Raw genomic sequence first — 27,967 nt, 5'->3', positions numbered from 1 at the left:
AAAACTATGCAAATCTTCCCACAGTTACCAGGTGAGATTTCTGTTTACAGTGCACCATGCTTTTATGCTACTTGCCAGCAGATTTTCAGTGGGGATAGAAAATGTAGGTGTGTGTTTCTTCTTGTGACTGAGCTTTCTGACACATCGAACAATTCTGAGGTTTTAGAGCAGTAAAAGTCCTGCTTATTTCCTCTGGTGGGTTTGTGGTGCTGTGAGCTGTTTCTGGTGTGCTGGAAGTGCTCATGAAGGATGAGTATTCCCGGAGGGTGACTGGCCAGGTACGTCCTTTGAAAGCTGAGCATGGTGAGCACGTGCCCTGTAAGTCTACAGTGTCTTAATAAATAAACTTCTCGGACAGCCTTCCTAATTTAAAACAGAAAATCTCCATTCTTACAAATTGGATTGAAGTTGTGAAACAGCGTTTGGCTGATGTGGTGGATTTTAAGCACTTGTTGGAGTAGGCTGAAATCGCTTTGAAGTGTTCAGTGTTCCTGTAAAGCACTTGGTACTTTGGATTGAGTTTGCTCTTCAGCTCTCCTCCATTTCTGAGCTTTACTTGGCTTTATACAGCAGGACAAGGCAGAAGGATAGCTCGTTAGATAAACTCTCAAAGTGTCAGTAAGTGGACTTGGAGAGAAATAACACCTTCTGATGCGTGGATCTGTCACTTGTGAAGTCTGAGCTCTTGTAATCCTGATCTGGAGCCTCTTTGATTGTGTAGTTAGAGCACAGCTCCTTTCTTTTCTCATCAGTTCGGAGAAGCTCTAGCTGCTAAAATTGAAATAAAAGAAATCCCTTTTGGGCTCAAGCTCGGATAAATTGACTTGTTTCTCCTCACAACTGATTTTGCATGAATTTTGGTTGGGATACTTACAGAATGTGTTTCTTAACACAGAAGCGATCATCACTGAACTTTTTGTCTAGTGTGTTTCCCCCAAAATCCGCTTGTAAGTGAAATACTTGGTGCTTCTGACTTTATCCTTTGAAATGGTTTAATTGCCTTTAATGAGATTTTTTTTTAAAGCTTAACCTCTCTGGACATTCACATCAGAGATGAGTTTTTAACCACAGAAAGAAACTGAATAAAAGGTCTCAGTGTTGGCATTCCTTAATGCAAGAATTGATTGAACTGGCTCTGCCTTTGTTTCTTCTTCTGGTGCATCGTCAGTAGGAATTATCGAATCCCACTGTCAAGATCAGCCTGATCTTAAAGGCAAGTCTAGTATTTGTCCTGCAGAGGACCTACAGCACGATGTCATGCAAGGAGACACAGATAGCTGCAGGAAACATTTATTTAAAAAAAATATATATTTAGAATTTTTATTTGCCCAAACATATTCTCTGCACAGTATGTATGAACACATCTTTCTGCTTTACACGTATTTTTCAGCTGCTTTAATTCAGTGATTGTGGTGTTGTCACAGACAGTGGTGGCAGCACGAGTGAGGAGGATGGGGATGAATGGAGCAGCTCAGCAGGGACAGCACCAAACTGCTCCTTTTCTTACTCGTGCTCTGTGTCAAGTTCGAGTCTGGATCTTCAGGCCTCAAAGCCGTATTTGGTAACTCTGCTGTTACAGCAGCTGTGTAAGAGATGGACAGATTTCTGCAAGTTTTGTACTTCCAGTATTGTAGTGTATAGCCTTCTCAGCTCTCCCCATAAATGTTGGCAGCAGCCTCTTCTCAATAATGCCCCATCTCTTGATCTGTGTTGCAGGTAGACCTACTCCCTTCAGACAGGCGTCACTGAGTTTCACAGAGTGCACAGCTCTCGGCTTTCGGAGTGTGCTGATTCCTGGACACTTCATTAATACGTAGTAATGTGATTTCTTACAAATTCAAAAATTTGTCTTTTTCTGTCACCAAGGCTGAGCATGACTAAAACTCAGATAAGGAAACTTTAAATGTTGCTCGTAGACCAGCCTAGTACTGTTTCCAGTGCAGAGCTGCCTTGTTTGCTGCCAGCTTTCCTTACAGTCAGTGCAGTGACCTTAAAGGTAGGTTTTCCCGCTCATGTTGGCTAAGAGGAGTAATGTTAATGGAAAACTGCTCCAGATTCCTGGGAAACTGTTAGGTAACACAGTTAAGACATGAAGCTTCAGGGATGTTTAACCTTTGTATTATGCAGCAGACCCTGCTGGCTTCACAGAGCCTTACAGTGTGCTGTGGGCTACATAACATTCATCTTTGGGATTTCATTTGGTGTTCTTCCACAGTAAATCACTCTTACGGGGTACCTTCTGCACCTATTGCATGTGAAGCTTGTGGTCTGTATCTTCCTTTTGTGGGTGGCCTTCAAAGAACCTTAATATTTTCCTGTGTGAAGTCGCTGTGGCCGCAAATGCGGATGGTAAAATGCCTCCTTACAGACAGCAGTGTGGCTGGAATAGCCAAGGCTGGCTCTAAGCACGTTCACCCCCTTCCTGCTCTCTTTTCACAGTGGTCTTTTCACCTTGTGCTTGTATCAGAGTTATTTCCATCGATATCAATTGTCTAATTACAAAGGGGTTGCTGATCAAGATGATCTGTGAAACACTAGGATAAACCTGGCAAAAACAAGATAGGATTTTATTTACTTTATTAGGAAGATCTTTCTTTATTCACAGGGTTCATCTCTTGATTTAGTCTCTATAATACAAATATTCTTGCTAAATTTGGAAGCTGTTCAGGGGCTTTTTCAGATCTGTTCGGGAAGACGGGAGCCAGAGTTTCCCCTTTTATTATGAGGGGACCTTTGCTGTTCAGAGGTGATCTTTTCTAAGGCAGTGAGTGATAAAGGCAGAGGTTACACTGCTGGTTTCTACTTTTGGACACTGCATCCTCTATGCAGATGTGGGTTGGCCAGATTTCAGGTTCTGATCATCTGTTTGGTGAGATACCATAAAAGTGAGTTGGAAGTACTTTGGGAAAGAGATTCCCTCTTGGTAAAGTTGATGTTTTAGGTAACCCTATATAAGGTAGTGAATCTTCTTTAATTTATTTTTCTACTTGTCAGAGTTCATTGTTTGTCCATTTTGGTGCTGTCTTTTGTGCATATTTTTCAATCTCATATGTTTTGAGGAACTTACTGCTCTATTTTTGGCTCTGACATGCCGTATACTTGGGTTCTTTAGAAAATGGTAATTGTGTCTGCTGTGGAATAGTGTATTGAAACTTAGTATAGGGAAACATATCTACAACTATTACTCGTGGCTTCATCTGTTTAGTTTGTGTGTAAAGTTGTAAACGGTTGTAACAGGGCACCTTGTTTGGTGGCGAGTTGCAAAACACATAAAAATGCAAGAAAACATGGGTGTTGTAGCAAGGTAGCAGATGGAAGGGTAAAACTATAAAATAAAACCTCCAAAAAAACTTGACTTGAAGCTGAACACCATCCATTTGTGATGTTGTCTCCCAACACCAGGTAGAATTTAGATCAAGCTTGATTAAATCTGGTGGTAAGTGGTTGCCATAATGACTGAAATGCTCTTTCAGTCCCCTGCTGTAGTGTCATGAATGTTGGCTGTTAATAGTTAAATCTGGGATTAGATGTTCAGTTTAATCAATGCGTTATATGTTGAAGTATCCCTACCAAACAAAATTGTGTTGTAAATGTGCCAGCTAAGTGGATGTTTTATACAATAGAGGCTTCATTTCTTGTTTCTTTTTTTTTTTTCCAGATTAAGGGAAGTTTCAGAGAAGCTGAACAAATATAATTTAAACAGGTAAGACGTATTACGTGATGCTGCATGTAACTTAGGAAAGGGTGATTTTTAATAATGCCAACAGGAATTAGGGCTGTTATGGAAATAGCCTTAGAAAACCTAGGAACTTGTAAAGTTCAGAATCACAGAACTGTAGGGGCTGGAAGGGACCTCCAGAGATCATCAGGTCCAACCCCCTGCCAAAGCAGGTTCCTCAGAGCAGGCTGCTCAGGTAGGCATCCAGACGGGCCTTGAATATCTTCAGAGAAGGAGACTCCAAAACCTCCCGGGGCAGCCTGTTCCAGTGCTCCGTCACCCTCACCGTAAATGCTTCACATAGAAGAAAATATTGTTTTCAATTATGATATATTAAATTATTAAATACCCTTCGTATTAAATGACTAAGTTAAAGTGTATCCCCTATTGTTTATTGATGATCAAATTAAATGATAATTCCCTCACCTGTTAAGGTTTTGTTTTGCAATTTCTGTGCTTAATGACTGGAAAGACAACATAGAAAAAACACATGCTTCATCTGATGTATGTCTTTAGTCATTCTTGAATGTTTTTATATCAGTAACCATCACTGCTATCATTGCTCCTTCCATATGCCGCTTGTTTGTTTGTTTCTGGACCTGAAAAGTTTTAAAATGTTATATGTTGCTCACTTTTTGTTTTCAGCCACCCCCCGTTGAATGTATTGGAACAGGCTACTATTAAACAGTGTGTGGTGGGACCAAATCATGCTGCATTTCTTCTTGAGGTAAATTACGCAAAAATTTGTTCAAATAACAAACTTAAAACCATACAGTTAAAAGTAATTCTTTAAAAATCAAATTGATAAACCTTCTTGAGCAACCAAAGACATGTTTTTGCATGTATTTTTTTTTCTGTAACTGTATTGCAATTTCAATTTTGGACACTTGGTTTTCTTGTTTTTAAATATAGGATGGTAGAGTCTGCAGGATTGGTTTTTCAGTTCAGCCAGACAGATTGGAATTGGGTAAACCTGATAATAATGATGGGTAAGAAACTCTTTTCTTCATATTAAATCATTCCTTTGAACTGGATAAGCAGCTTGGCTGCTTTTTTGGTTTTGTTTTGTTTTTAAACTAGATTGCCTTTGGAACGGGTACTTTGAGTAAATGCATAATAGTTATGGTGATGCAGCCAAACAGCCTAGCTTGACAAACTGGTGTAGGGAATAAATACTAGATGTGGCTCTAAAACAAGTGAGACAGGATGTCTTTAACTTAAAGAAACAAACAAACCGCACCAAAAATAATAATCATGGAAAGAAACTGTCTTAAAGCATTAAGCCCCACGTAGAATCCACTCTGAAAGTGGTCTTTTTAGATCCGTTTTCTTCAGCCCAGGTAAGTCCTCTTTAATAGGGCTATTTAACATATTTGGATGTAAAATGTTGCTTAATATCAAAGGAGCAAACTCAGGCTCAGGTCTGCAGACAGAACAACTGGCAATTACATTTTGTACATATACACTAACTGAAAGCTTAGCACAGTGGCTATCTCAAATCACTAATTAGGTTAATGTGTACTTGCAGCTGTGCTGTTACGGGTTGCTGATGTACGTACGATCTGTTAGACATGCTTTCCATTTTCTTTTCTCAGCGTACCTCTTAATATACAGTTAGATTAGTTCGGAGTATTCCCCAAGGGTGTTGCTTAAGCTGGTATGTTACCAGACTGAGTCCCTGAGAATTTAGACCTGGGATTCCAGGTTTTGTTCTTAACCCATTTGGGATTGTTTTGTGACTGATTTACCATCTTTTACTTTCAGTTCAAAGTTGAGCAGTGGCTCAGGGGCAGGAAGGACATCCAGGCCAGGCAGGACTAGTGACTCCCCATGGTTTCTGTCTGGTTCTGAAACTCTGGGCAGACTGGCAGGCAACACCCTTGGGTAAGTTTTGATAGGATTGAGGCTGCAATCTGTTTGTTCCATATTTGAGTATATGTGTATACACATATATAAATTGTATGCAGTATGTATAAGGGAACGTATAATTACAGCAGTTGTGTAGGTAGGGTATAATAAAAAACCTTGGTTAAAATCAGATATGCAAGTGACCCTTGAGGACCTAGGATATGGAGCGTTCTTCATGTATGTGTGGAGAATAACTTTGTTTTGGCTGTGTTGTCCTCTTCTGAATGTTTTTTAGTTACTTGATTTTGAAAAGCAGTTTTTTTGGAGGGACACTATCAATTTAAACTACCTAATAGGATAGTGGCATAAAGTAAAATGAGTACTTGTGCAGGTGGTCTTCATTATGTATACTTAGAGGTTCTTGTGTATTCATTTTTATTTTGCTTTCTTCTCCTCTGCCCCAAATAATATGCTGGTTTGTGTTAGTTGGGGTCTTACACATAGTAATAGGAAGGAAACATTTCAAAAAGTTGTCATTCAGAACCTATAAAATTTTCTATATGCTAGATATACTATACAGACTCAACGTTTTATCATTAGCTTTAAAATTGATGGTGTCCCTTCATATAGCAATGTAAATTAATCTTTACATAATCACTATGAATTTATTATGTGCTTTTATAAGAAGTTGAACGTGTTTTTCAAAGGTTCCTAGCCACAGTAAGGAGACTTGCTGTTAGAAACTGTATTTTCTGCATGTGAATGTTTTGTTAAAGGGAACTACAGCTTTTCCTTCAAAACAAATTTCTTGTTTGTTACCACATAAGCTGATTTCACTGAGGGTTCAGTTGCCTGAAAGATACCCTGTACCTCAACTTCCTGTGAAACCTGGGCATCTGAACCTAAATCTGCTTGCTAAACTTCAAAGGCAAATTGGTACTGTCATGTTCAAAAACCTGCTGTCAAAAGTGTAGGTTTTTTTTTCTGCGGACTAGGAATATGCTGAGTTTTTGTCCGAGCAGAACGAGTTAAAGTCACTTGAAGCTATGTGCTCAGGAGACCAACCCTGGAGAGTTCCTAAGTTCTTTCCCTTGCATGTTTTAGAACTCCCCAAACTCAGAGTAACAGCAGATACTCTATCTGCTCTGCTAAATGAAGGGAGTACTTGCTGTAATAACCTGAATCTGAAAATGTGCCAATGGTGGAATCCTTAGATCACATCAGGGGATTTGGAAGATTGCTTTCATGCTAGTGGGCAATGAAGAGATGTGAAAAAATGGTAGATAAGCAGAAAGATTTCAGTTCTCTTTGTATTTATTTTAGGTTTAGGGAGCTTCAGTAGGAATAGCTGTGTCCCAATGATTTTTTTTTTTTCTCCATAGATCTTTGAAAGTATAGATCTGTTAAGCTAAAGTCGTATAACAGAAAGTTAGAATATTTCAGGCTAATTTAAGTCCCCTTGAAAGGAGTCCAGATGAAAAGAAAGCTTTGTAAACACAAGGGAAGTATGTTTTACGAAGACAGCATTTTTGTATTGAGGTTGATCGGTAGATTTCCAAACTCTCAAAAGGTGGTCACCTTTCAAAGAGGTAAAGGAATGAAGCCTTTCCCTTTTAGGGATAGTAAATACTTCACCTTGTTTTCTTCAAGTTTTCTTGCAGTTTTAACCACATTTTAATTAGCTTTTAGTTACACTAAAAATAACATCTGAAAATGGCAATGTGTTAAGTCAGTGGGTTTCTCCAGATCTGATCTCACTTGAGGTAGTAAAATGCACAGTTAGTACAGTGTGAATTTAAAGAAAATGTTTTTGTGATACCTCTTAATTATCAAATTAGGACACACTTGGAATATTTGAGTTATATTTATAGAGTTTTAACTGTTAGAGCTCTCATGTCTGTCACTGACAGTTTATAACTTTATAACTTATAGAGAGAAGTATCTGTATTGTTAAAATCTAGTATGTAAGCTTTTGTTTAAACCCCCATCTTCCATGCTGAGAGTTGAATTGGAAACTTTTGTGTAGGAAGAACTTCTCTTCCCTCAGCCCCCTTTCACACCTTTAGAAGCTAGTTTATTTTAAGTAAAATATCCCTCCCCCCCACTACTATCTATTTTTGTGGGCTCTTTTTCTATCTGATCAGACAAGATTTTTTTTGCTGAAGCCTTCATTGTATTACTTAGTGTCTTGTATTGGGCTATTGTCTGTGTGGTTGCTGGCTAGAGTCCTGAAAATGCAGATGTCTGACAGGGCCTCATCTTAGGTGGATGCTTGAGTAGTTCTGTAACAGTATGGTTCTTGTCAGAAGAAAAGAGCAGGATGCTAGTAATTAACTTAAACTATAAAATGCGAGACAATTACTTTTACCTAATTAGCTTTTATATCTACAGGTGACATACTTCTAATGTGAATTTTAGATACTGTTTTGGAGAACATACCTACTGACTCACTGAAATGAAAAAGCTGCTTGTTCAGTCAGTTCATGCATGCCTTTGCAGCATAGGGGATGCTGATTTCACCAGTAGCCATAGGCCCAAAGTAGAGTATCTCAGAACTTTGTCAATTAACCTGGTGTTCATATTACTAGCTTTGAGAGAGACTTTCATAGCATTTGCCTATGAAGTCAATCTCCTGTATTTTTCAGAGACTGTCTACAAGTTACTCTTAATAAAACTGATGCCATATTTCTTGAAATCTCCCCAAATACGCTACTATAAAATCTATGTTTCTCTCTAAATCTTTTTAGAAGTCGCTGGAGTTCAGGGGTTGGTGGAAGTGGAGGAGGATCTTCTGGTAGATCATCTGCTGGAGCTCGAGATTCTCGAAGGCAGACCAGAGTTATACGCACAGGACGAGATAGAGGATCTGGACTGCTGGGGAGTCAACCACAACCAGTGATTCCAGCATCAGTCATTCCAGAGGAACTCATTTCACAGGTACGTGAGCTAGAAGCTTCTTGTTTTCAAACATATGGACAGGAAAGTGCTTTAATAGTACTGCATTTTCTCCAAGGAATAATGGTGTACATTTGAAAAGATGGACTTCTTCCAGTTGAATTGCTTTTATTCTGAAATGCATAATGTGTATGACAGGCTACTCTTAGATATTGGAATTCTTGTTTCCCAGACTTCCAATGAGGCGAGGTGTATGTTCAGTCTTGATGAGAAATGCAGCATGTTTTCATTTGCAGATAAAAGATGTAGTGAGAAGGTCAAGTATTTGAGAATCGTACCAAGCATGTAGATGATAAAGTTAAGTTTCTTAAGGGAGTGTAAGGAAGGAGGAGCAGATTGGCTTTTTTTTTTTTCCTTGTTGGATAAAAGGAGATACCCATTTTAGATTGAAATGAAGGACACTAAACATAATTAATCTGTTAAAAATACTAAAGCATTTTCTTCATGGACACCTCCACTTAATTTTTTAGTTAAATGTAACATGATTTTCAGGTTCTGCTTTTACCTCTTAATGCGCTAAAGCCTGGATAAACTGATAGACTTCATGTTGTGTGATATGTGATGCAGTAGTTTGTTGAAACAACATTTTTCTCTCTTTTTCAAGGAAAATGTAACGAATGTATTTTAATTCTTAGTTCAAACCAACTTGCTAGCCTACATGTAGAATACAGACACTAGTTACTAGGCTGAAGATAATCCTCTCACGTGCTTTGAGTGGCCTATAGCATAGCTGGCACAAGATAGGAGCTAGCAGCCTTGGTATCTACAGATACACCAGTGGCAGGGTGGCTTCCTGTCTCTCTTTGAATTCCGAACTTAGTAAAAGCCAGGAGATTTTCACAGAAAGTTTCTTTTGTGTTTGCAGTTTTCTAATAAAAACTTAAATGTTGCAGAAACCACTGAAGGTGAGCCTTTAGAAACAGGATAATGAGAAAAACAGGGGAAATGGCTACCTCTTTAAGGACAGTGGAAAGAGAAACCAGTGTCAAAAAGACAGGGTTGGAGGTCTAGTTTTGGAATAACAGTTGATGGCAGAACTCTGACATATTTAAACACTTCTATAGAAACAATAAGCAAAATCCGTTTTTGAGAATATTCTGTTTGCCTACTGCATTGAACATTTCAGGAAGTAGATTCTAAGGTGACCCATAAGGAAGTTCAGCACCAAAGTCAGAGTCCAGTAAGCCTAAATTGAACTGAGAAGAAGTTAAATATCCAGTACGAGATACTGAGAAAATTCAACGTGAGCCTTTGTGTGTATGCTCTCTGATTGACCTCTGGAGAATTGATAGTAGCTCTCTTGGTTTTATTAGACTTCCTTTAGAGTTAAGTATTCTTATATTAGGAATGGTGTTTGGTGAGCTGAAAATGACTAGTGATCTATTCTGCTTTGACAGGCACAAGTTGTTTTACAAGGAAAGTCCAGAAGTATTATCATTCGGGAACTCCAGCGAACAAATCTTGATGTAAACCTTGCTGTAAATAACTTGTTGAGTCGTGATGATGAAGATGGAGATGATGGGGATGACACAGCAAGTGAATCATATCTTCCTGGAGGTTTGTATCCTGCAAATTTTGATAAGGAAATGTCAATGTGTTCTTATTTTCCTGTATTTAAACACAGCGTGCTCTGTGCCATGCAAGGTGTGCAGCGAAGACTTCTTAATTATAGGAGCAAAGTCTAAAGATGCAGAAAACAAAAGATACACTGGGATGTTTCGAGGTATTAGGTTAGGCATTAATAACTGTTCATTCTGTGGGCGGCATGAAATTGAATTTAGTTATTTTTTTAGGATTCCAGGCTTTGTAACATCAGCATTACTGACGTCTGTATTTTGCTTCTCAGTGAGTTGCTGAGACTGCTGTGTGGCTTGCTCATAGAAGCTAATTCTGAAACCTTCCAGTCACTTGCATGTTTGTTGTTTTTTTTTTTTTTTTTTTTTTACCACTAACATATATTCTTAAGATATAGCAGTTTTTAGAGCAAAAGTTAGGCTGCTTTTTTTTTTTTATACCAAAATTTAAGTTAGGGCAAAACAGTTTACAGTTAGACTAAGAATTTATTCTTTGTCTCAAGTACCCTGTATAAATGCTGGAGTATTCTGTCAATGCAGGTATAATGTTGTAATCAAAGTCCTGTTGTTCTCGGAATATTGTTTGCCCCATGTAATCGATTTTTAGGGAAGACTTTGAGTCTTCTTTTGCATTGGCCAAATAATTTAGGTAATTTGACTCTTTTCTTGTTGAGTAAACATATTTGAAAACACAGCAGCCAAATCTAATGTTTGTATTAGATGCAGTGCATGATAAGAACACATCTAAACTCTGACTACATACTAGTTTTTCTTTTTGTGTGTCAAAATGACATTTTGGTATTTCTCTAATAAATATTTTTTCTGCTCATCTGGTTCACCAGGAAGGTTCATGGGCTTCTTCCATCTTTATCTTGTCAATCACATGATTAGACAAAGGTTTTTTGTTCTGCAGCAAAGGCTTTGTAATTCATTTGTCTCTTGGCTTTAGTTGCATCAGTCAAGCTTCTTTGTTTTGCTGTAGGATCAAGAATCCTCTGGTGAAAAATCCTTAATATGAGTCTTGGTTTTAGAGATCAGTTTTAGAGCATTAGATGCATTGGAGGAATTAAATTCTCTCAACTCTTTGCATGTATTCAAAGCAGGAGTTCTTACTCTAAGCATACCAGAGCGTGTTCCTACAGAGCTTGCCTTCAGAAGACAATTCACTGTTAGTCATTCACAGTGAAAGTTCCTTTTAACTGTACTAACCAGCTTCCTTACAGCATTAACTGTTCTCTTAATACCTCTTGGGATCATAGGAATCAGTTAATAGGGACTGTCTGACAACCTGTGGCTAGTAGCTTTTATTAGAAGGTTCCTGCACTGCACTCTGTCTCTTGTATTTGAGATGATAGCTTGAACCAATACGCAGACTTTCACTGTCTTCAGTAAACAACTTCGTCCTTGACTTTATTTAGAAGGCTTCTCACCTGTTTAGGCTGATCTTTCCTACAGGAGATCACAACCTACTATTTTTCCCGTTTACCCACAGAGGAACTGGGCTATCTTTTCTCCAGTTTTTGTGGGAAAAGGGGTAGAAATGACAACTGAAATGAAACTTGACATGTCTTAGCCCCAGTCTGTCTGCAAAGATGTAATTCACAGTTTGTAGAATGTGCTGTGCCTTCTGTGTCTGTCTTAACTTATTTGACTTCTACAGGCAAAAATAACTAAGCTTGTTGTGCAGAAATGGATTCACTTCATAACTGAATGTGATCAAAACATTTGGAGAAGTCTAGCTGAATACTGATCAGTGCTGTCATGACTCTACTGTTGGTGTATTAAATAGTACAGATTACCAACCCTTACTTGTATCACATAATCATGCAGGCTAGATTTCAGGAGAACTTGATAGCTGGAGCTCTATGGAAAAATGAACGATATTCTGACCTTCAGAACTACACAGAGCCAGTTTTTAAGTCTTTTGCTCCAGAAACTTTGTGTTCTTCTTATTTGCACTTATCTTGCCTCTGGATTTTCTTTGGGACCTGAAACATCAGAGTTCATAGAAGGAAGCTGTAGATACCCAGTAACCGCTACACACATTCTATTTTTAGTCAGGTATTTATACATGATTCTGAAAGATAATGAACTTCTACTTTTTATGATGCCAAATTTTACTTTAAAGTGTTTTGGTTTTGTTCCTATCAAATAAAAAAAAAAAAAAAGACAAGGCTGTTTTTGCCTCAGGACTTTCTGAGGCTCTTGCATTTTGATTGAAAGTGTATGCTGCTTTTTGCTTTCTCCCTCCTGCATGTCTGGTGCTTTGCTTAGATCAGACTCTTCAATTTAGGTGTTACTCCTCTAAACTTTTGAAGACAGATTTTTTTTTTTTTAAATATTAGAAATAACTTGCACTTGATTTAAAATAAAAAGAAACAAAAGGAAAAAATACTGAGATTCTTTCCAGGCACTGGAAATGTGGAATGTGTAAGTTGTTGTTTAATACATCATAATTTCATGAATATATCAGTTGTGATATAAATCATAAATCCAGTTAGTATTGTAAGGGTTATGCATCTGAATTATTTAAGGGAAGTAAAGATATATCTGAATTCTTCCAGAATTCTTCAAAAATGTCTTAAGTGAAGAGCAGAACTTACTTTTCTGTACAGATTGCCTTCAATAAGTTCTCTTAGAAATTTATTTATAGAGCTTTGTGTACTTTGACTTTTCTAATCTAGCCCTGTTTCTTTATGATGATTCAGTGAAAGGAATGTGGGTTCATTTGATGTATAACAAATACATGAGGAAAAAAATGAGTAAAAACTACATAGAACAAAATAATTCAGTGTAGAAAAGACTCAAAGGTGTCTAGATTAATATTCCAGCCCATACCAGGTTGTGTTAGAGTATTCTTCCAGGCTTTGTTCTGTTAGTACTCTCTGGTTCTATAGAATTGAAAACACTCGGTTGTTTGTATAGTTCATGTGTGCATGTTTGCTCAGTAATGCCTTTGTATAGCGGGTTCCCACTACTGGGACTTGAGGAACAGTTTTGGTAGTATCCAGACTAGTTTGAATTTCAGAATCTGAGATGAGTTTGTTCTAAAAAGGGAAAAATCCGTGTTTTTGTTTTTTGGTAAGGATAGAGATTGGCTTGTGTCAGCAATAGTTACTGTATTGCCTTGCAGTGAGGAAGGGTGGGAACCAGAGTGTATGTAGAGATCAGTTTAAAACCTGGGTGTTCAGTGGGTTTCCTTCAGGGAAGACAATTAGGTGCGTGTTTGTTGTGGTTTTCTTAGTGTATTTTTTTTTCCCTCTTGGGTTTGAAGATGAACTTCAGTTGGGTTATGTTTTGAATAAGTATCTCTTACCAAGAAATGAAGTCTGGAGTTCTGCTGAAGTCTGGTTTCCTAGGAAACCAAAATACATGTTTTTGTCTTACACTGTCACAGGCTTGCCAATTTTATCTCTGCTTCTTTCAAGTTTGGATTGTGAAGACATCGAATTCTTGTATTTTTCATAAAAACATGCAGCTGAGGAAAGGGGAGACACCTTATGATTGCCCCCTTGATGGAAAACGTTTAAACGTGAGCTCAGTTTGAGGTTGGAATTGATCCAGGCAATGCCTTCAATTAATGAATCCATAGAAAACAGTTCTAGTGCTACCCATGGAGATATTGGAAAATTATAATAAAAAAATAATAATTGAATACAGTTTATGTGTATATTGAACCAGTCTGCTCCTCCCCCCCCCCCCCCCCCCCCCCCATCTTTTAAAATGTCCTCTGCCCCATATCTCTTTTTCCTCCTAATTTTCAATGGTATTTACTAGGTCATAGGTGCTTTCTCACCTAAATATATTGCTCAGAATCATCACATCTAAATCAGTATTTGAGGGGGTTGATTCTGGTCTACCACTGCAATAAGAAACAAAAGATACCATTTCATGGGCTTTTCCTGAAGAGCAGAAAAATAAAGTCATAGAAAATGTTTTTTCCCTTTTTTTTTTCCCCCCACCTGGATTCTTTAACTGGATGTAGCCTTGCAGTATCTGTGTTTTCACAGAACTAAAAAATTCCAGTGATCTTTGAAGGGGAGTGGATTTGGCTCCTATCCCTACTGGTTTTAGCACCTTTGTTTGCTGGTATAGAGGATGGAAGAAGGGGGATCTCTTACAGAAATATTGGAAGAAAAATAAAATCTGATATGAAGCTGAAAGAAGAGGGTAAGAAAAGGCTTCATTTCCTCACTTGTCTTAATGCACATGTAGCCAAAAATGCATAGTTTCGGTTCTTAGGTCTTATGGTTTGAATTCTTACTTTCCTGTTTGGAAATACAGCTAACCTCAAGATACCTAAAATGCTGGAAGGTGTGTGTGTTTGATGAGTTAGTGCATGTTTTCTTTCAGGATAATTTCTAGATTAGCTTAGTTTAAAGGACATTGTCCATTTTGAATGAGGCTAGTGATTTTTTTTTTCCCATGCTGGTCAATTCTGTTCCTAAAAGAGATCAAAATTCTTCCAATTTCTGGCTGAATAATGACCAAAAAATGAGAAAGTTGCTAGACTGCACAGAGGTGGAGCTTACCTGGGAAGAAATGGGAATGGTGAATGTGATCATCAGGATAAATGTTTCAGCTGTGTTTCCAGCTCCTGAACTATGGTAATTAAAAGCTGATATTTAAGGTGAGGTGTTCTGTTGCATTATTGTTGTGGAAAACCAGTGGAAAACTGATCAAATGTGCAACAGGGTAAGGCCACCCTGAGAGATCTTAAGTATTTTGGTAAGGCAGAGCCTGCTTGCCAAACAAGATTTATTTTTTTTAAGTAGGTTTTCTGACCTAGTCAAGGTCAAGGATCATGTTCTAAAACAGTGTGTGGACCATGCAGTTCCACACTGTGCTTTTAGAAGCACAGACTATATACTCCAGTGGGTTATTTATTGCAAAAATAACTCTCACAGGTCTTGCTTTGAAGTCCACAGAGCTCACTATTTGTAGTGCTGTTCTTAGGTGAAACCCTTTCTTCTGGAGACAGTTGTTGATGGCTGGTTTGTCTTAAATTCCTAAACTCCAGAAAATGTAAGGATGACTGTTGTGATTTGCTGGGATGTGAATGGCTCTCACTTTTAGTGTCAATAAATGGAACTGTTAAGTGAATTACTGCTGGCTGTGAGAGAGGACTTAGTTTCTTTTCAGTTTTGGGATAACCCTCTTGTTTGTTATTTCTTTTTCCCCACTTTGTTTCAGACACTGAGGAAAAAGTCCCATAATAACCAGCCTTTAAGGTTAAGAATGCTTTTACTTAATTTATTGAAACCTTGATTTCTAGTCACTATTTTGTTTTATATTTATTATGAGGTTGAGGCTGAGAACTACATGTGTTGAAGATATTTGTTCCTTCTGTGCTTTCTGAGGGAAATTGGGGTATGGCCTTCTGTTAGTGTCATGAGTGGTTTAAGCAAAGTGCTTTAAGTGCTTCTGCTTCCCAGAGAAGCTCTCTAGACCTTCCCTTGTGTGGCAGCCTGGAAACTTAATTTTGGGAGCCTGATTAAATTTTCAGTCAAATTTGTGTGGACTTTCAGAACAGGCACAGCTGTCTCCTGAAGCAGCAGCACGTGTGCTGACGGTGGTGCTGTGTGTGGTAACGTAGCACCTTCGTGGTGCTGTCTGACTGCCCGCTTAACTAGGCCTGAAGATTACTGCTGCTGAAAGGGGCGGTTCTCTTCCCACCTGGCTTCCATATCCTATGAAGAATTATTTCAAGACAAGCCCTGAAACGGCTGGTTGAGATTTGGATATCCCACCTTGGCCCAAGGAGGGGACTTCCCACAGTGATGAGGGATGGAAATAGGACTGTCCCTTCTGTAGCAGGGAGGTGCCAGTCTTGTTTAGCTGTCTTGTCAGTCAGTGTTTCTGGGCTTTACTAATTTTCAGTAGCCTCTTTTGTGGGTGGATAGTAGCTATAGTTTAGTAAACCATAGGAAATGGATAGTTCAGTGATGATCACTACTTCAGAGAAATTCAAGCTTTCTGAAATAGTAGCTTAGGTGGTCACGGTATGAGTTCATCTTTCTGAGTTTAACTGTGTGGTATTAAAAATATATATATAATTTCAAAAAATGTTGCTTTCTTCCAGATAACAGTTTGTTAATGTAGCTGCTATTTCAAGGTTTGTACTGAGAGCTGCAAGCTGCTAGTTTGGGAGTGAAGTATGGCACTCTGAAGGAAACTCTCTGTGGAGGAACCTGTCACCTTTGCCATCAAAGACGTGGCTTTGTGAAGGCCAGCTTTCGCCATCAGTTCTGTCATTCCTTAATTCTAGGTCGTAATTCTAGGTCATCTTTGGAGTTATGTCTATGTGCATGAGTGTGTGCACATCTGTGCTTATGTATCCATTGGGGTCAGATGTGTATCCACAGGGCTTTGCTCTTCCAAGAGAAAGGCTAAAGTCTGAATTTTTGGGTTACAGAAAAAAACAATTGTTTTGGGCGAGACTTCTTTGGGAAATGTGGTTAGAAGAGTGACAGAGAGCAGTTCTTGTAGGGAAACGGGTTTTGTGCACTAGTCTATACCATGCTTGATTGTACATGTGGGTGCATAGGAGGCACATGAGTTGGAACTGGTGAATCTGAAGAGCAGAAATTCAATTACTAGATAGGATTTCTTTTGTTGTTTTGATATTTATTTAGTTGATGGTCTCTCTAGCTGATGTTTTAAGTAGCTGATTATTCACTTAAGACCCTTGTCTCCTCTTATAGAGGATCTTATGTCTCTTCTGGATGCTGACATACATTCTGCTCACCCAAGTGTCATTATTGATGCTGATGCTATGTTTTCAGAAGATATTAGTTACTTTGGTTATCCATCCTTTCGGCGCTCATCACTTTCCAGGCTAGGCTCATCCAGAGGTAATTTTGCACCTTTTTTCTTTGTAATAAGTAGCTTGCTGTGCAAAAAGCTAGTGATAGTGCACACTGGTGGTTTAGTTTCTGATTTAATGTGAAAGTAGACTGTGATATGTTGTCGAATGTAGAGTAGACAAGTAGATTGTTGGTCATCAAAATTATTAATGAATTGGTGAATGTCAGCAGGTAAGTTCTGTGAGAACCTTGATAGTCATGTATTGTTAAAAATTGATTTGTCGATGTTGCAAGATGTAAAATTTTTGCATGCTGAGTTTATTTTAAACTGTGTAGTGTAAATACCTACTAATACATATAATGCATTACAAATATGTAATTAGGCTCAAAAATCAGTAATGATTGTTGACATGCAGCATTCTTCATCTTTTTTTTTCCTTGGTTCAGGTTAGTCTTAATATGCTGTTCTTCACATTTCCCTAAGTATTACATGACGAAGGTTATATTTATGGAATGAGGAGAAATGTGTTTAAAGATCAAGGAGGGAGAAAAAATTAAATTTGATTTTTTTCAATTTGATTTTTTGAAGCATTTTTATAGCCGATTAGAGAGAATTATTAGCAGTTGATACCAAGAGCATGTTGAAGCGTTTTTGGTTTTGTTTTGTAAAGCATATTACACGTAAAAGATTTAGAACAGAACGTGCAGCAACTTCCTAGCTTTTTGAAGCTATTTTGCAAATACCTAGTGTATTTCAAAACTGTTAATCCAACCTCTGCTGTGATTTTTTTGTTGTTGTTTAGTATAGTTTTGTTGCCTTTCATGAATCTGTTCTAGTATATTAATTGCTGAACATGTAAGTTCCTGTCACAAAGCTACTAGTCGGGGTCAGTGTGGTGATTGCTAGAAGATAAGTACAGTAATTTATGAAGTATATCTGTAAGACAAGCTGTTATGTTTGGCTTATGTAAAAACTTTGCCAATTTTCTAATACAGCAAAAGACCCAAGACTTGGTGTAATTTATTGAAACTGATAGAGTAACGTGGTCATCTCATACATGTAATTCCAGTTGACTTTTGTGAGCATAAGTGAAGTACTTAATAGGTTAAATGCATTATGTGCATGTACAAATATTCAGCATCTGACATAACTCCTTCTAAATTCCTCCTTTTTTTTCCTTTCCTAAGGTTATTCTATATAAGACGTTACCACGAATTTTATAATCCTTATTTTCCATGCATAGTTGACTCTTGGAAAGTTAGTTTGATTACCTGATTTAAAAAATTTATCTGCATGAGCGAACTGCAGAGTACTGGCTTTAGACAGTTTGTAGGCCAATTGGAGGGGAAGCATTTTGGTAAGGAACATTTTCCTACAAGGATCCTTTTTAAAAACTTGTCTGACTCTTGAAAAGTTTTCATTTGATCTACTCAAAACAGATGCACTTTAATTTACTAAATCCAGTCCTACAGGATACTGCTTTAAACACAAGGGGTTGGATTATCAAACTTGTGTACAAAAGATTTTTTAATGCTTGCTTTCTTTAACTTTTTCAAATTACTGTTTTTTTTGGGAAAGTTATTATGAAACTCTCTAATAAATACTCTTTTTTGGTTTGCATAAATATCTAACAGATGGTATAGACCTAGATTTTTTTTGTTACCTCATTGATTAAAAACAGTACTACATAACTCTATTTTGTACTGTAAAACATTAAATTTCTATGTTTACTCTATTTGGCCTCTCATGATGCAAGTGAAAATGCTGTAGCATTTTTGATGATGCACAAAACTATTTCTTTATTTCTAGCTTACTATTTTTATATTTAGTAATTCTAAAGTACATGTGCTTGAAAGGGTTAATATTTTGAATGTTGCATGTCAGGACTTTTTTATTTTTAATCTTTGTGAGTAGATTTAACTGCTGTTAGTTGCATCCTGAAGGGTCTTTACTAGAGAGTGGCTTACTTTTATCCCACTGGTGTGACCCAATTGCATACCAGTTCTCCTTCTTCCCTTAGAGAGAGACTCTGAGCTGTTGCGTGAACGTGAGTCCGTTTTACGTTTGCGTGAACGAAGGTGGCTTGATGGAGCCTCATTTGATAATGAAAGAGGCTCTACAAGTAAGGAAGGGGAACCAAACCTGGACAAGAAGAATACACCTGTTCAAAGCCCTGTTTCTCTAGGAGAAGACTTGCAGTGGTGGCCGGATAAGGTACTGAAATTTTCTGCCTCTTTTATTTGCATGCTGTGTGATAAATCTGTTGTTGTTTTGTTTTTCCAATTAAATACTCGTTTCCTTGTTGAATAGCTCCTCTTAGTTTGCGAGAGATAATATAATAAAGCATATTTGTTACCCACTTACGAAAATTGTAACTAAATATTTACAGCCTCATAGTTAAGACATTAATAACAGAAGCATTAATTTCCTTTTCCACATGTTTTGAATACACTGCTGTAGTTCATAAAGTTTTTTTTCTTCTTTTCATACGTAGGTGTTCAAAGAATTTAACAGGCAAAAGGAAACTCATAAAACAGTTTATTCAATTTATTGCTTTATTTTCCTGTCTCTATTTTTTTCCTTTCAGACTCAATATAGGTAGAGAGCTTGAAGAGGGAGGTGAATTTAGAAGCTTATTTCTGCTTACAGCAGCTCACTTTTAATCCCTGTCATCTTTATTCTGGCATTCAAACTGAAAAATGTAGATACCTTAAAAAGAATGTTTATCAAGTAGTTCTTCTCCCAACTAGACCTCATGTGTTTAAGGTGTGATTTTATTTTAGTTTTTTAATTGGCCAGTATCTTTGAGTTTCTTAGCCACTGAAAAATGACAGCTTTTATTCCTCTTGCTTTGTCATAATGGTAGAATGGTAGGCCATCTAGCTTGGGTAGAGAGAGATTCCTGGGTTTTTAGCATTAAAAAAGTAAATTGAGTCTACATTTGGAATACTAAATTGGCTTTTTATGTCCACTGCTGTGTTTTGATAGTGTTACTATGATTGTTATTACTGTTTTGTTTTTTGCTACTTCAGATCGTTTTTCCTGTTAAGCCCATTCAACAAGTTAGCAGTAATAACTTATGGAATTAGGTGTTAGGTATTTCTGTTCGTTTTTCCACCCTGATGTGGTTTTTTGCTTCTTTGTAGACTCAGCAGATTATGCCCTAGGATAATTATTGCAGTCTTTTATTGGACATCTTTTATGAAATTAACTTGCTGCGATGTTTAATTGCATGCTTGCTCAGTTCAGATATACTGGCATTCTTCCACGAGACATCTTTGCATATGCACTCCTGTAAACCCAAACTTCCAGTTAAATGGAGGTGTCTTACTAGAAGGAAGGGCCTTTCATCTTTATCTAGAATTAGCTATACTTTTTAATCTGTCCCTCAGTTGAACATTCATAACCAATTGTTCTACGTCTTTCTTGCCATAGCCCCACTTTTAAGTTGTTGGGGGTACGTTCCAACAGAAATTCTTCAAGAAAAATCATGAAGGAGATGATTTAGCTAAAGTGCCAGTTCAGATGTTTCTTCCATTTTGAGAATTGGAGACGAGATCTGGAGATGTCAGTGAAAGTTGGAAGTTAAGAGTAAGTTAGGGGAGAGATTGGAGTACATGAAGAATTTCTACAAAATAACCAGTCTTGTTTGCAAGATTTTTCCTTCATATTTCATTACTTCCACGTTTAGCACATGAAATGTAGTAATCCATGATGAGGATGGGGAACTGCAGTTTAGGGGAGGTAGAGTACCAACCTGAAAGGAATGGACGAAACTCTTGGAGAGCTGCTGGTGTTCCCAACATTATTGACTTCACCCACATCTGACACTAATGATGTGGAACATTGCAGAGTTTTTTCCACTACATAAGTGAAATCAGCTCCAAGAATTCAACTCAATAAATTACTACTTCTAATAGTGCAAATCTTGTTGGTATTAGTAGTTTGTGCCACTTCCCAGTGAAAAGATTGTGTTTTACGTGGCAGAGCCAGTCTGTAGTATGACAAGTACGGCTGTTTTCTCCTCCTAGACTGCAGTTAGGTACAAACGGAGCTTTATTTAGCTTGTTCGAAGTACATATATTCTGTTTAGCTATTGACATGCAAAGATTTTTGTCAGCAATCTGAATCATCTTCAGACTATGTAATTCCTTTGGTCTGAACTCAGAGTTAAGCACATGAGACTCCAGTTACAGAACTAAAGCTGTCATGCCATTTGTGCATCTTTGCACTGTTCGTCTTTTGAGTGATGTTCTAGAGGTGTATGTAGCCATGCTCCTGATTTTTAGGTCACAAGTGCTAATATTTTGATGGGAAAGAAAATTTATGGATGATGGGTCTTTTCTGAGCTGAATTAGTGCTATAAAGCTGTCTATAAAAAGTTTTATAAAACAAATTGACAATATAAAAAGTAACAATGATACTGTCTTGGAGCAAAAATTAATTGGTTTCCATAATTTGGGGAATTAGGACAGATGACTTTGAAAGATTCCTTTATGCTGATGAAATATTTGAATCTCATTATGCTACAATAGGTTCTTTTTCAGAATATGCAATATTTATGTGATAGCAATTGTTAATCATGACTCAGATTAGCATTTATGCTACTTTTGTGCTATGCTGGGAGATGCCTTCCAGAGCAATAAAATTCTCTTACAACTTAACTAATTTTAGGTTCTTTTATCGTGGTATGAAAGAATTGCTTGTGGTTTCTTCATTCTGCTGCATTCTATTTCTTCTTTCCCAAAGTTGAGCACTTTGAACGATTGATAAGAAACATACTAAATCCTTTGTTATTTCATACTTTCTGAAATCTGTGCTCCTATGCATGAAAATTGTGTTGTGTTTTTTTCCATGTGTAAATCCAGATTAATGAAACAAATTGTTTCCACTAGTAAACTTCTGAAGCTGAAAGAAAAGCCCCTTAATTTAGGGGAAAGGTAAATGTACTGGGTGGTGGGCTTTTTTTTTTTTTAACAGTGACACGAGTTCGGTTTCCCATCAGATGGCTGAAAGGCTTACATGTGGTATCTTCTGATCCAAGAGAGGCAATTAAATATGCTGATCTGGGAGATAACTATTCCAGATAACATGAGTTATCATGCACCTGTCTTTCAGATCTGAAGCTCTGGGAGACAATTTTATAGCATCTGATTTTACACTAGCAACTTCATTTCTTAAAAGCTATATTTTCCCTAAAGTGGAAGGGAATGTTTAGTTTCTACTGGTAAAGAAGTTGAGAAAAAACATGGTTGTCCTGTGGGTGCAATGGCTGAGGGTTGGTAAATGCCCATACAAATGTTTCTCAGTAAGCAGAAGTAAATATTTTGTGAAATTACCAAGTTCACGGGTCTGTAGTCTGAGATTCCTTTCAATGCGAGGGGAAACAGAAGCTTGGAAAAGAACGATTGTAACTGCTGAGCATTTGATGCAACATTGGTATGCAACCAAATGTGAGAGAAAAAAGGGCCTGTGAGATCCAGGTAGTGCACAGAATAAAGCAGTTGAGCTATGTGAGGTGGGATATTTCTACTGCTCAGTACGAGATGTGTTAAAATGTTAGAAAGAAGAGGAAAAAAATTGAAAGTAGTCCATAATTAGAAAATAATCCATAATTAGAAGCTTGTTTGGTGTGCTAGGTCTTAATGATGTATTAAAGTGATATCTAGCACACTGATTTTTTTTTAATTTGGTTGTGTTTACAGTTGTTTCTTCCCATTTAGTAGTGGAAGAGGGAAATTGTTTAATCGATGAGGTAGAGAATTTGAAAATTAATGTCTGATTTAGTTGGAAGGTATCTTTTATGAGTTTACTTTGGAATGGAGTAATGGAATTATATTGCTTTATTGTTCAAAAAAATGAACACAATTTTATAAACTACTTAAATGTTGGAAGTTGAGATCTTCCCAAGTGTGTGAGCAGTGTGTTGTTCTTAAAATATTGTGGAAGCTTTTAATAAACCATCAGAGTTAATTGCCACATATATTTTTTGCTCAACTACAGGAAAACACTATGTAAGTACCCGCTTTTTCCTCCCTCACCCTAATAGCAGCAATACTGCATATTTTTGTTTGAGGCACTGCTGAGCTTTAGACAATCTGGAATACATTTTTCTCTACAGGTTCAGCATACGGTGGAACTCTGGAGAAAACAGTTACAAGAATTTTGTTATTTTTTTATTTATATCTCTTACATTAAAATCTTGATATGCAGGTTATATAATTTCACTTTTTTAGACCTCCTATGTCTGTATTTATAGGATGGAACAAAGTTTATTTCTATTGGAGCCCTGTATTCAGAGCTTGTGGCAGTTAGCAGTAAAGGAGAACTGTATCAGTGGAAGTGGAGTGAATCAGAGCCTTACAGAAATGCACAGGTACTGTACATCTTTAAATCCTGCCTTTGGAATGTTTTCTATGCGTTGAATATCTAAAATATTTTTTTATTGTTTCCAAAGAATCCTTCACTACATCATCCACGAGCCATGTTCTTGGGATTAACCAATGAAAAGATAGTGCTCCTCTCTGCAAATAGTATTAGAGCAACTGTTGCTACTGAAAATAACAAGGTATGAGCTGAGTGCCTGTTGCTGAATTTGACAAGCTGTTTTTTCCACTTACTGGCAGTGTGTAGTAGAGAAGTTAATCCTTCAGCTTTAGTAGAATGTAAAGTTCAGTAGAAGTAAAATTTAGTTCAGTAGAAAGCGTTTCACTTGTTTGTTCATTCAGCTCTTTTGCAAAAAGAATCCAGCTAATATTTTGTAAAAATGTAAAAAATAAAAACAAAGTCAAAAGCAAGAAAACCAAAAACCCAGTGAAATAACCAAACCCACTTGGATCTGGTAGATTTACTGTTGAAAAAGGCTATCTGAAGCATATCTGTTTTTATCTAGTTATTGGAAATGCTTGGCTTTTTGCTGTTGTAGTTAAAACCAATATGGGTTTTGGAACAGAGATGCTTGTTAATGTAATTAGTGGAAAAACAGAGGGCATTGAAGCTTTCAGTACTGTAAGTTATTTCACCTAAACTTACTTTTATGCCCACTTTAGAGTGAACTTATAGTGTGAAGTATTGTTGGTAAAGCATATGCACTTGTTTTATTTTATGATGCATACCTGCGTTTTTTGTCACTTTTTTGTTTGGTACTGGAAATAGAGGGGAAGAAAAATCCTGCAAAGCTCTTCTCTAGGAAAGTAAAAGGTGTTGGTGGGTAACACCCCAAGTGGGATCATTGCTACTTTTTTTTTTTTGGTCATTTCAAAACCAGTAAGTACTACGTTATTGGTACAAATCTCTCTTCATCTTTTTTTCTCCCTTGTGTTCTCTGTTCCTTTCTTCCCTTTTCCCTTAGGTTGCTACCTGGGTGGATGAAACTTTAAGCTCAGTAGCTTCTAAGTTAGAGCACACTGCACAGACATACTCGGAGCTTCAGGGAGAACGGATTGTTTCCTTACATTGTTGTGCTCTTTATACATGTGCCCAACTAGAGAACAACTTGTATTGGTGGTAAGTAAATACTGTGTCTATGTATAAAAATACAGATCCATTGACTGTCTTAATCCTTGGTTCTTAAAGTCTTTGCAAAACTGCTTGACTACAGTTCTGGGTTCTGAAACTCTGTGCTTGAGCTTAAATTCAGTTTTTAAAGTGTACGTATTCTTTTTCCTTCATGCTTAAAGCTTTTCAACCCAGTTATAAAATCTTTAAGGGAATAAGGTTATTTTTATTAGGAGACACATATAAATGCTTTAGTATTCAGATATATCAGTACTGTACAGTGTAAGAGAATAGCCTTCTTTATGCCTTTCAGGCATCTTTCAGATTATAAATGTGGAACAGGCTTACCCAGATATGAAGTCCACATTCTCCTGTCAGGTTCTGTTAGAAATTGTGGTCTGTTAGTTTGTGGTCCAAATCCTAAAGAACAGATAAATAATATTGGATGCGCCCTCCGGAGCTTGTTGCTGAAAATATCTAACTCATAAACATTGCAAAATATAAAATGTTAAAGTATTCTAACAACTAAAAGATTTATGTTCAATAAATCCCTCAAAAATAACACTGGTGATTTTCTGTTAATCAGATGTAGACAGAAGCTTGTTACTACTGATATACTTGGTTACAGTTGGCTCTATTACATTAGACAGGACTTTGGTCTTTGCAACATTAGGAATGGATGTTTTTCATCTTTTACTTAATGTGAAGGAGGTTTCCAAACAAAAGCATCTAAACCTTTAACCCACCATGGCATGAAGTGTTGAAATCGTGTAGCATCAAAATAATAAGCATGCTTAACTGTGTATGTAGGTGTTATTGTCAGCTAAAATGAGTGGATCTAGTTACAAAACCAGTTGCAGGTTTTTGTTTTTCTTTGGTTTCTCTCTTTTTTTTTTTTTTTTTTTTTTTGCTTTGTAGCTGCTTAAATCTGCCATAAGAGTCTGAAGTCCATCAGCTGTGCCCCCAGAGAAGAGGAGAAGCTTTTAGAATTTAAAAGTAAAAAAGGCTTATCCTCTTCCCCAGTAACTGAATTCTTGAAGTTACAACTAGTCATAGGAAAGACGTTGTCACGTTCAGAGGGAGCAACCCGCAACTTCTAAGTTGTGACTGGAGCATGCCATCTGAGATAGAGGTCTCAAAACGTTTTGGGCTAAAATGAAAGCCATTCAGCAGTGACATATTTTGTGTGCTTTGTCTTCCTCCTTCTCTAATAGATTTTCTGTTTTAGATGAATTTGGAAAGTGGTGATGAAGAGAAAAATGTCATTTATGCAGTTCTTTGGGAGAAGATGGCACAGAGGCTTGTATATTTAATCGTGACTTCATTAAGCAGAAGGAATAAATTGTTCAAAGCTTTAAACAAAGCATTTCTTTCACAGCCTTTATTAAAAATATGTATTTTTCCACAGGGGTGTAGTTCCTTTCAGCCAAAGGAAGAAAATGCTAGAAAAGGCCAGAGCAAAAAATAAAAAGCCCAAGTCTAGTGCTGGTATCTCCTCCATGCCAAATATAACTGTTGGAACCCAGGCAAGTGTAACAGTCACAGGTGACATTTTTACAGTGTTGTACGATGAGCTTTCAGCCTGTTCGTAAAAAAAATAATCAGGTTCCGTTCCTGTTGTGCACCGAAGTTGTATGGTATTAAAATGGTGTATTTTAATTTCATGACTGTTAAGTTATGTGTCCTGTTAAAGTTATTTTTTTACTAGTATGGTTATTGTTGCAAACATGGAGAAATGAGCTGTACACATACAAAGCATTTGTCTTTTAATTTACCCACCAATTTTGTATTTTGAGAGAATGAAATCTCAGTAATATTATGGCTCTCAATATAGAGCATGTAGCTTTGTGGATGTTTTTGCACTTAAGTACCTATAAGATCAGGCCTGGGATTGATGTATGTGTGCAGCAGAATAGGCATTCGATTTGAAGCCTTTGTCAAAAAGTTTAATAGCTGATACAGAGATGTAGGATTCTTTTTGTGGTTAGTGTTAGAATAAGTGTGCAAGAAAACAGTTCTGTCCCAGGGAGCACATTTCTTTTGGTTCCCGATCCATTCGAATCAACTCTTGGAGGAGTCTTTGTTTTTGGATGAATCCCTCCTTTTGCAGTTGAGCATCTAAATACTGTGTGTTAAACAGTTACACTGCTAAAGCTGTTATTTTCAGCTGTGAATTGCACAATAGCCTCTTAAAAAAAAAAAGTGCTTAGTATATCATGCTGACTTTCCTTTTCTCACATGCTTCTGTAAGGTTTCTTTCCTTTTTTTTTTTTGACTATGTACGTTACCAAGAAAATACATGCATACATGGTTTCCCTCAGCATAGCCCTCTCTTCTCATAGAAATAAATACTTCTATCTGTAGGTGTGCTTAAGAAATAACCCCCTCTATCATGCTGGAGCTGTTGCTTTTTCAATCAATGCTGGAATTCCTAAAGTGGGCGTGTTAATGGAATCTGTTTGGAACATGAATGACAGCTGTCGATTTCAGCTTCGGTCACCAGAAAGCTTGAAAAACCTGGAGAAAGCTAGCAAAACAACAGAAGCAAAGTAAGTGAGAGGATGCGAACACACAAAGAGAATGTGTATTTGATATTCTTTAGAATTGTTGATTGATACGAATTTAAAAGAAGAGAGGTCAGCTTCCAACTAAGGGTGCTTGTTTTCTGTGATATTTTATACATTTTCCTTAACGTTTTAAAACTTAGTCCCTGATTAAGAAGTACAGCACCATTATTCCTGATTAAGAAGCACAGCACCATTCTCAATGTTGGATGCATACCCTTGAAAGTTAGGATGCTAGTTCCACGGTAGGAAGCTACTTAGCTTCAAAAAAAAATTAAATGACAAAGTGTTGTTGTTACTTTAGAAGGTAGAGAAAATAGCTGGTTTCTTGTACGCAGAGGCACTTTGTCTATTGTCATGGAAAAACCCACATTCCTTCATTTTAAATAAAACTTTTTCTTTTAGACCTGAAAGCAAACAGGAACCAGTGAAAACTGAGATGGGTCCTCCACCATCCCCAGCTTCCACTTGCAGTGATGCATCTTCAATAGCCAGCAGTGCATCAATGCCATATAGTAAGTAATGTGTAGCTCATGGCGATGTAAAATGTTTGTCTAGATAAGTTCTTGTAAAAGGCAGGCCTAGAAAGATACTGTATTAATTTCAGAATCTGATAAAAAGTAAAAAGTCTTTTTCAATTCTCTGGTGTGAGCCACAACATACATAAAAAGCTTTTATAATAGAATTTAGATAGTCAAATTTAAATGTGGTAGTATAAGCAGTGACTACTTGATGCAAGGTGTACCTAAGCAAATATAACAGCTCTCAGAATCAAAAGCATCTTTCAGGAGGTGATCAACAGGAAGTCTGAAGATAGTTTCTTGTATGTTTAATTAGAACGTGATAGTTTGTTTACATCCCAAAAGTTGAATGTGTTTTTGGAAAAAGCCTTTTGAGGTTGAGGTGTTCTTACACAACTTGCCTTGCAGGTGAACTTCACTGCATAAAGCAGTAGTTGGTCATCTTTATTATAAAAAATTGCTAAAACCAGTCATTATTTACTG

At 37.1% G+C, this 27,967-nt stretch overlaps 1 protein-coding gene across 14 annotated transcripts in view; it reads left to right on the top strand.

The window, feature by feature from the left end:
* The window catches only part of UBR5 (ubiquitin protein ligase E3 component n-recognin 5), an 80,309-nt gene that overhangs the window by 13,003 nt on the left and 39,339 nt on the right, over positions 1 to 27,967 (top strand). For 11 of the 14 annotated variants that reach the window (XM_068672393.1, XM_068672385.1, XM_068672383.1 and 8 more), the window contains exons 2-15: positions 3,659 to 3,703; positions 4,364 to 4,445; positions 4,631 to 4,707; positions 5,483 to 5,602; positions 8,314 to 8,503; positions 9,919 to 10,078; positions 16,800 to 16,949; positions 18,905 to 19,116; positions 23,162 to 23,278; positions 23,360 to 23,470; positions 24,254 to 24,408; positions 25,808 to 25,925; positions 26,764 to 26,948; positions 27,369 to 27,478. In XM_068672393.1, coding sequence (XP_068528494.1) covers positions 3,659 to 3,703; positions 4,364 to 4,445; positions 4,631 to 4,707; positions 5,483 to 5,602; positions 8,314 to 8,503; positions 9,919 to 10,078; positions 16,800 to 16,949; positions 18,905 to 19,116; positions 23,162 to 23,278; positions 23,360 to 23,470; positions 24,254 to 24,408; positions 25,808 to 25,925; positions 26,764 to 26,948; positions 27,369 to 27,478 — 1,832 coding nt within the window. The remainder of the gene's footprint in view (positions 1 to 3,658; positions 3,704 to 4,363; positions 4,446 to 4,630; positions 4,708 to 5,482; positions 5,603 to 8,313; positions 8,504 to 9,918; positions 10,079 to 16,799; positions 16,950 to 18,904; positions 19,117 to 23,161; positions 23,279 to 23,359; positions 23,471 to 24,253; positions 24,409 to 25,807; positions 25,926 to 26,763; positions 26,949 to 27,368; positions 27,479 to 27,967) is intronic. The other 3 variants (XM_068672396.1, XM_068672389.1, XM_068672397.1) reach the window with 2 other exon arrangements.

This window comes from Anas acuta, chromosome 2, assembly GCF_963932015.1.
Source record: "Anas acuta chromosome 2, bAnaAcu1.1, whole genome shotgun sequence".
Taxonomy (NCBI): Eukaryota; Metazoa; Chordata; class Aves; order Anseriformes; family Anatidae; genus Anas; species Anas acuta.
The sequence above is the reverse complement of the archived record's forward strand: the minus strand, read 5'-3'. Positions and strand labels throughout refer to the sequence as shown.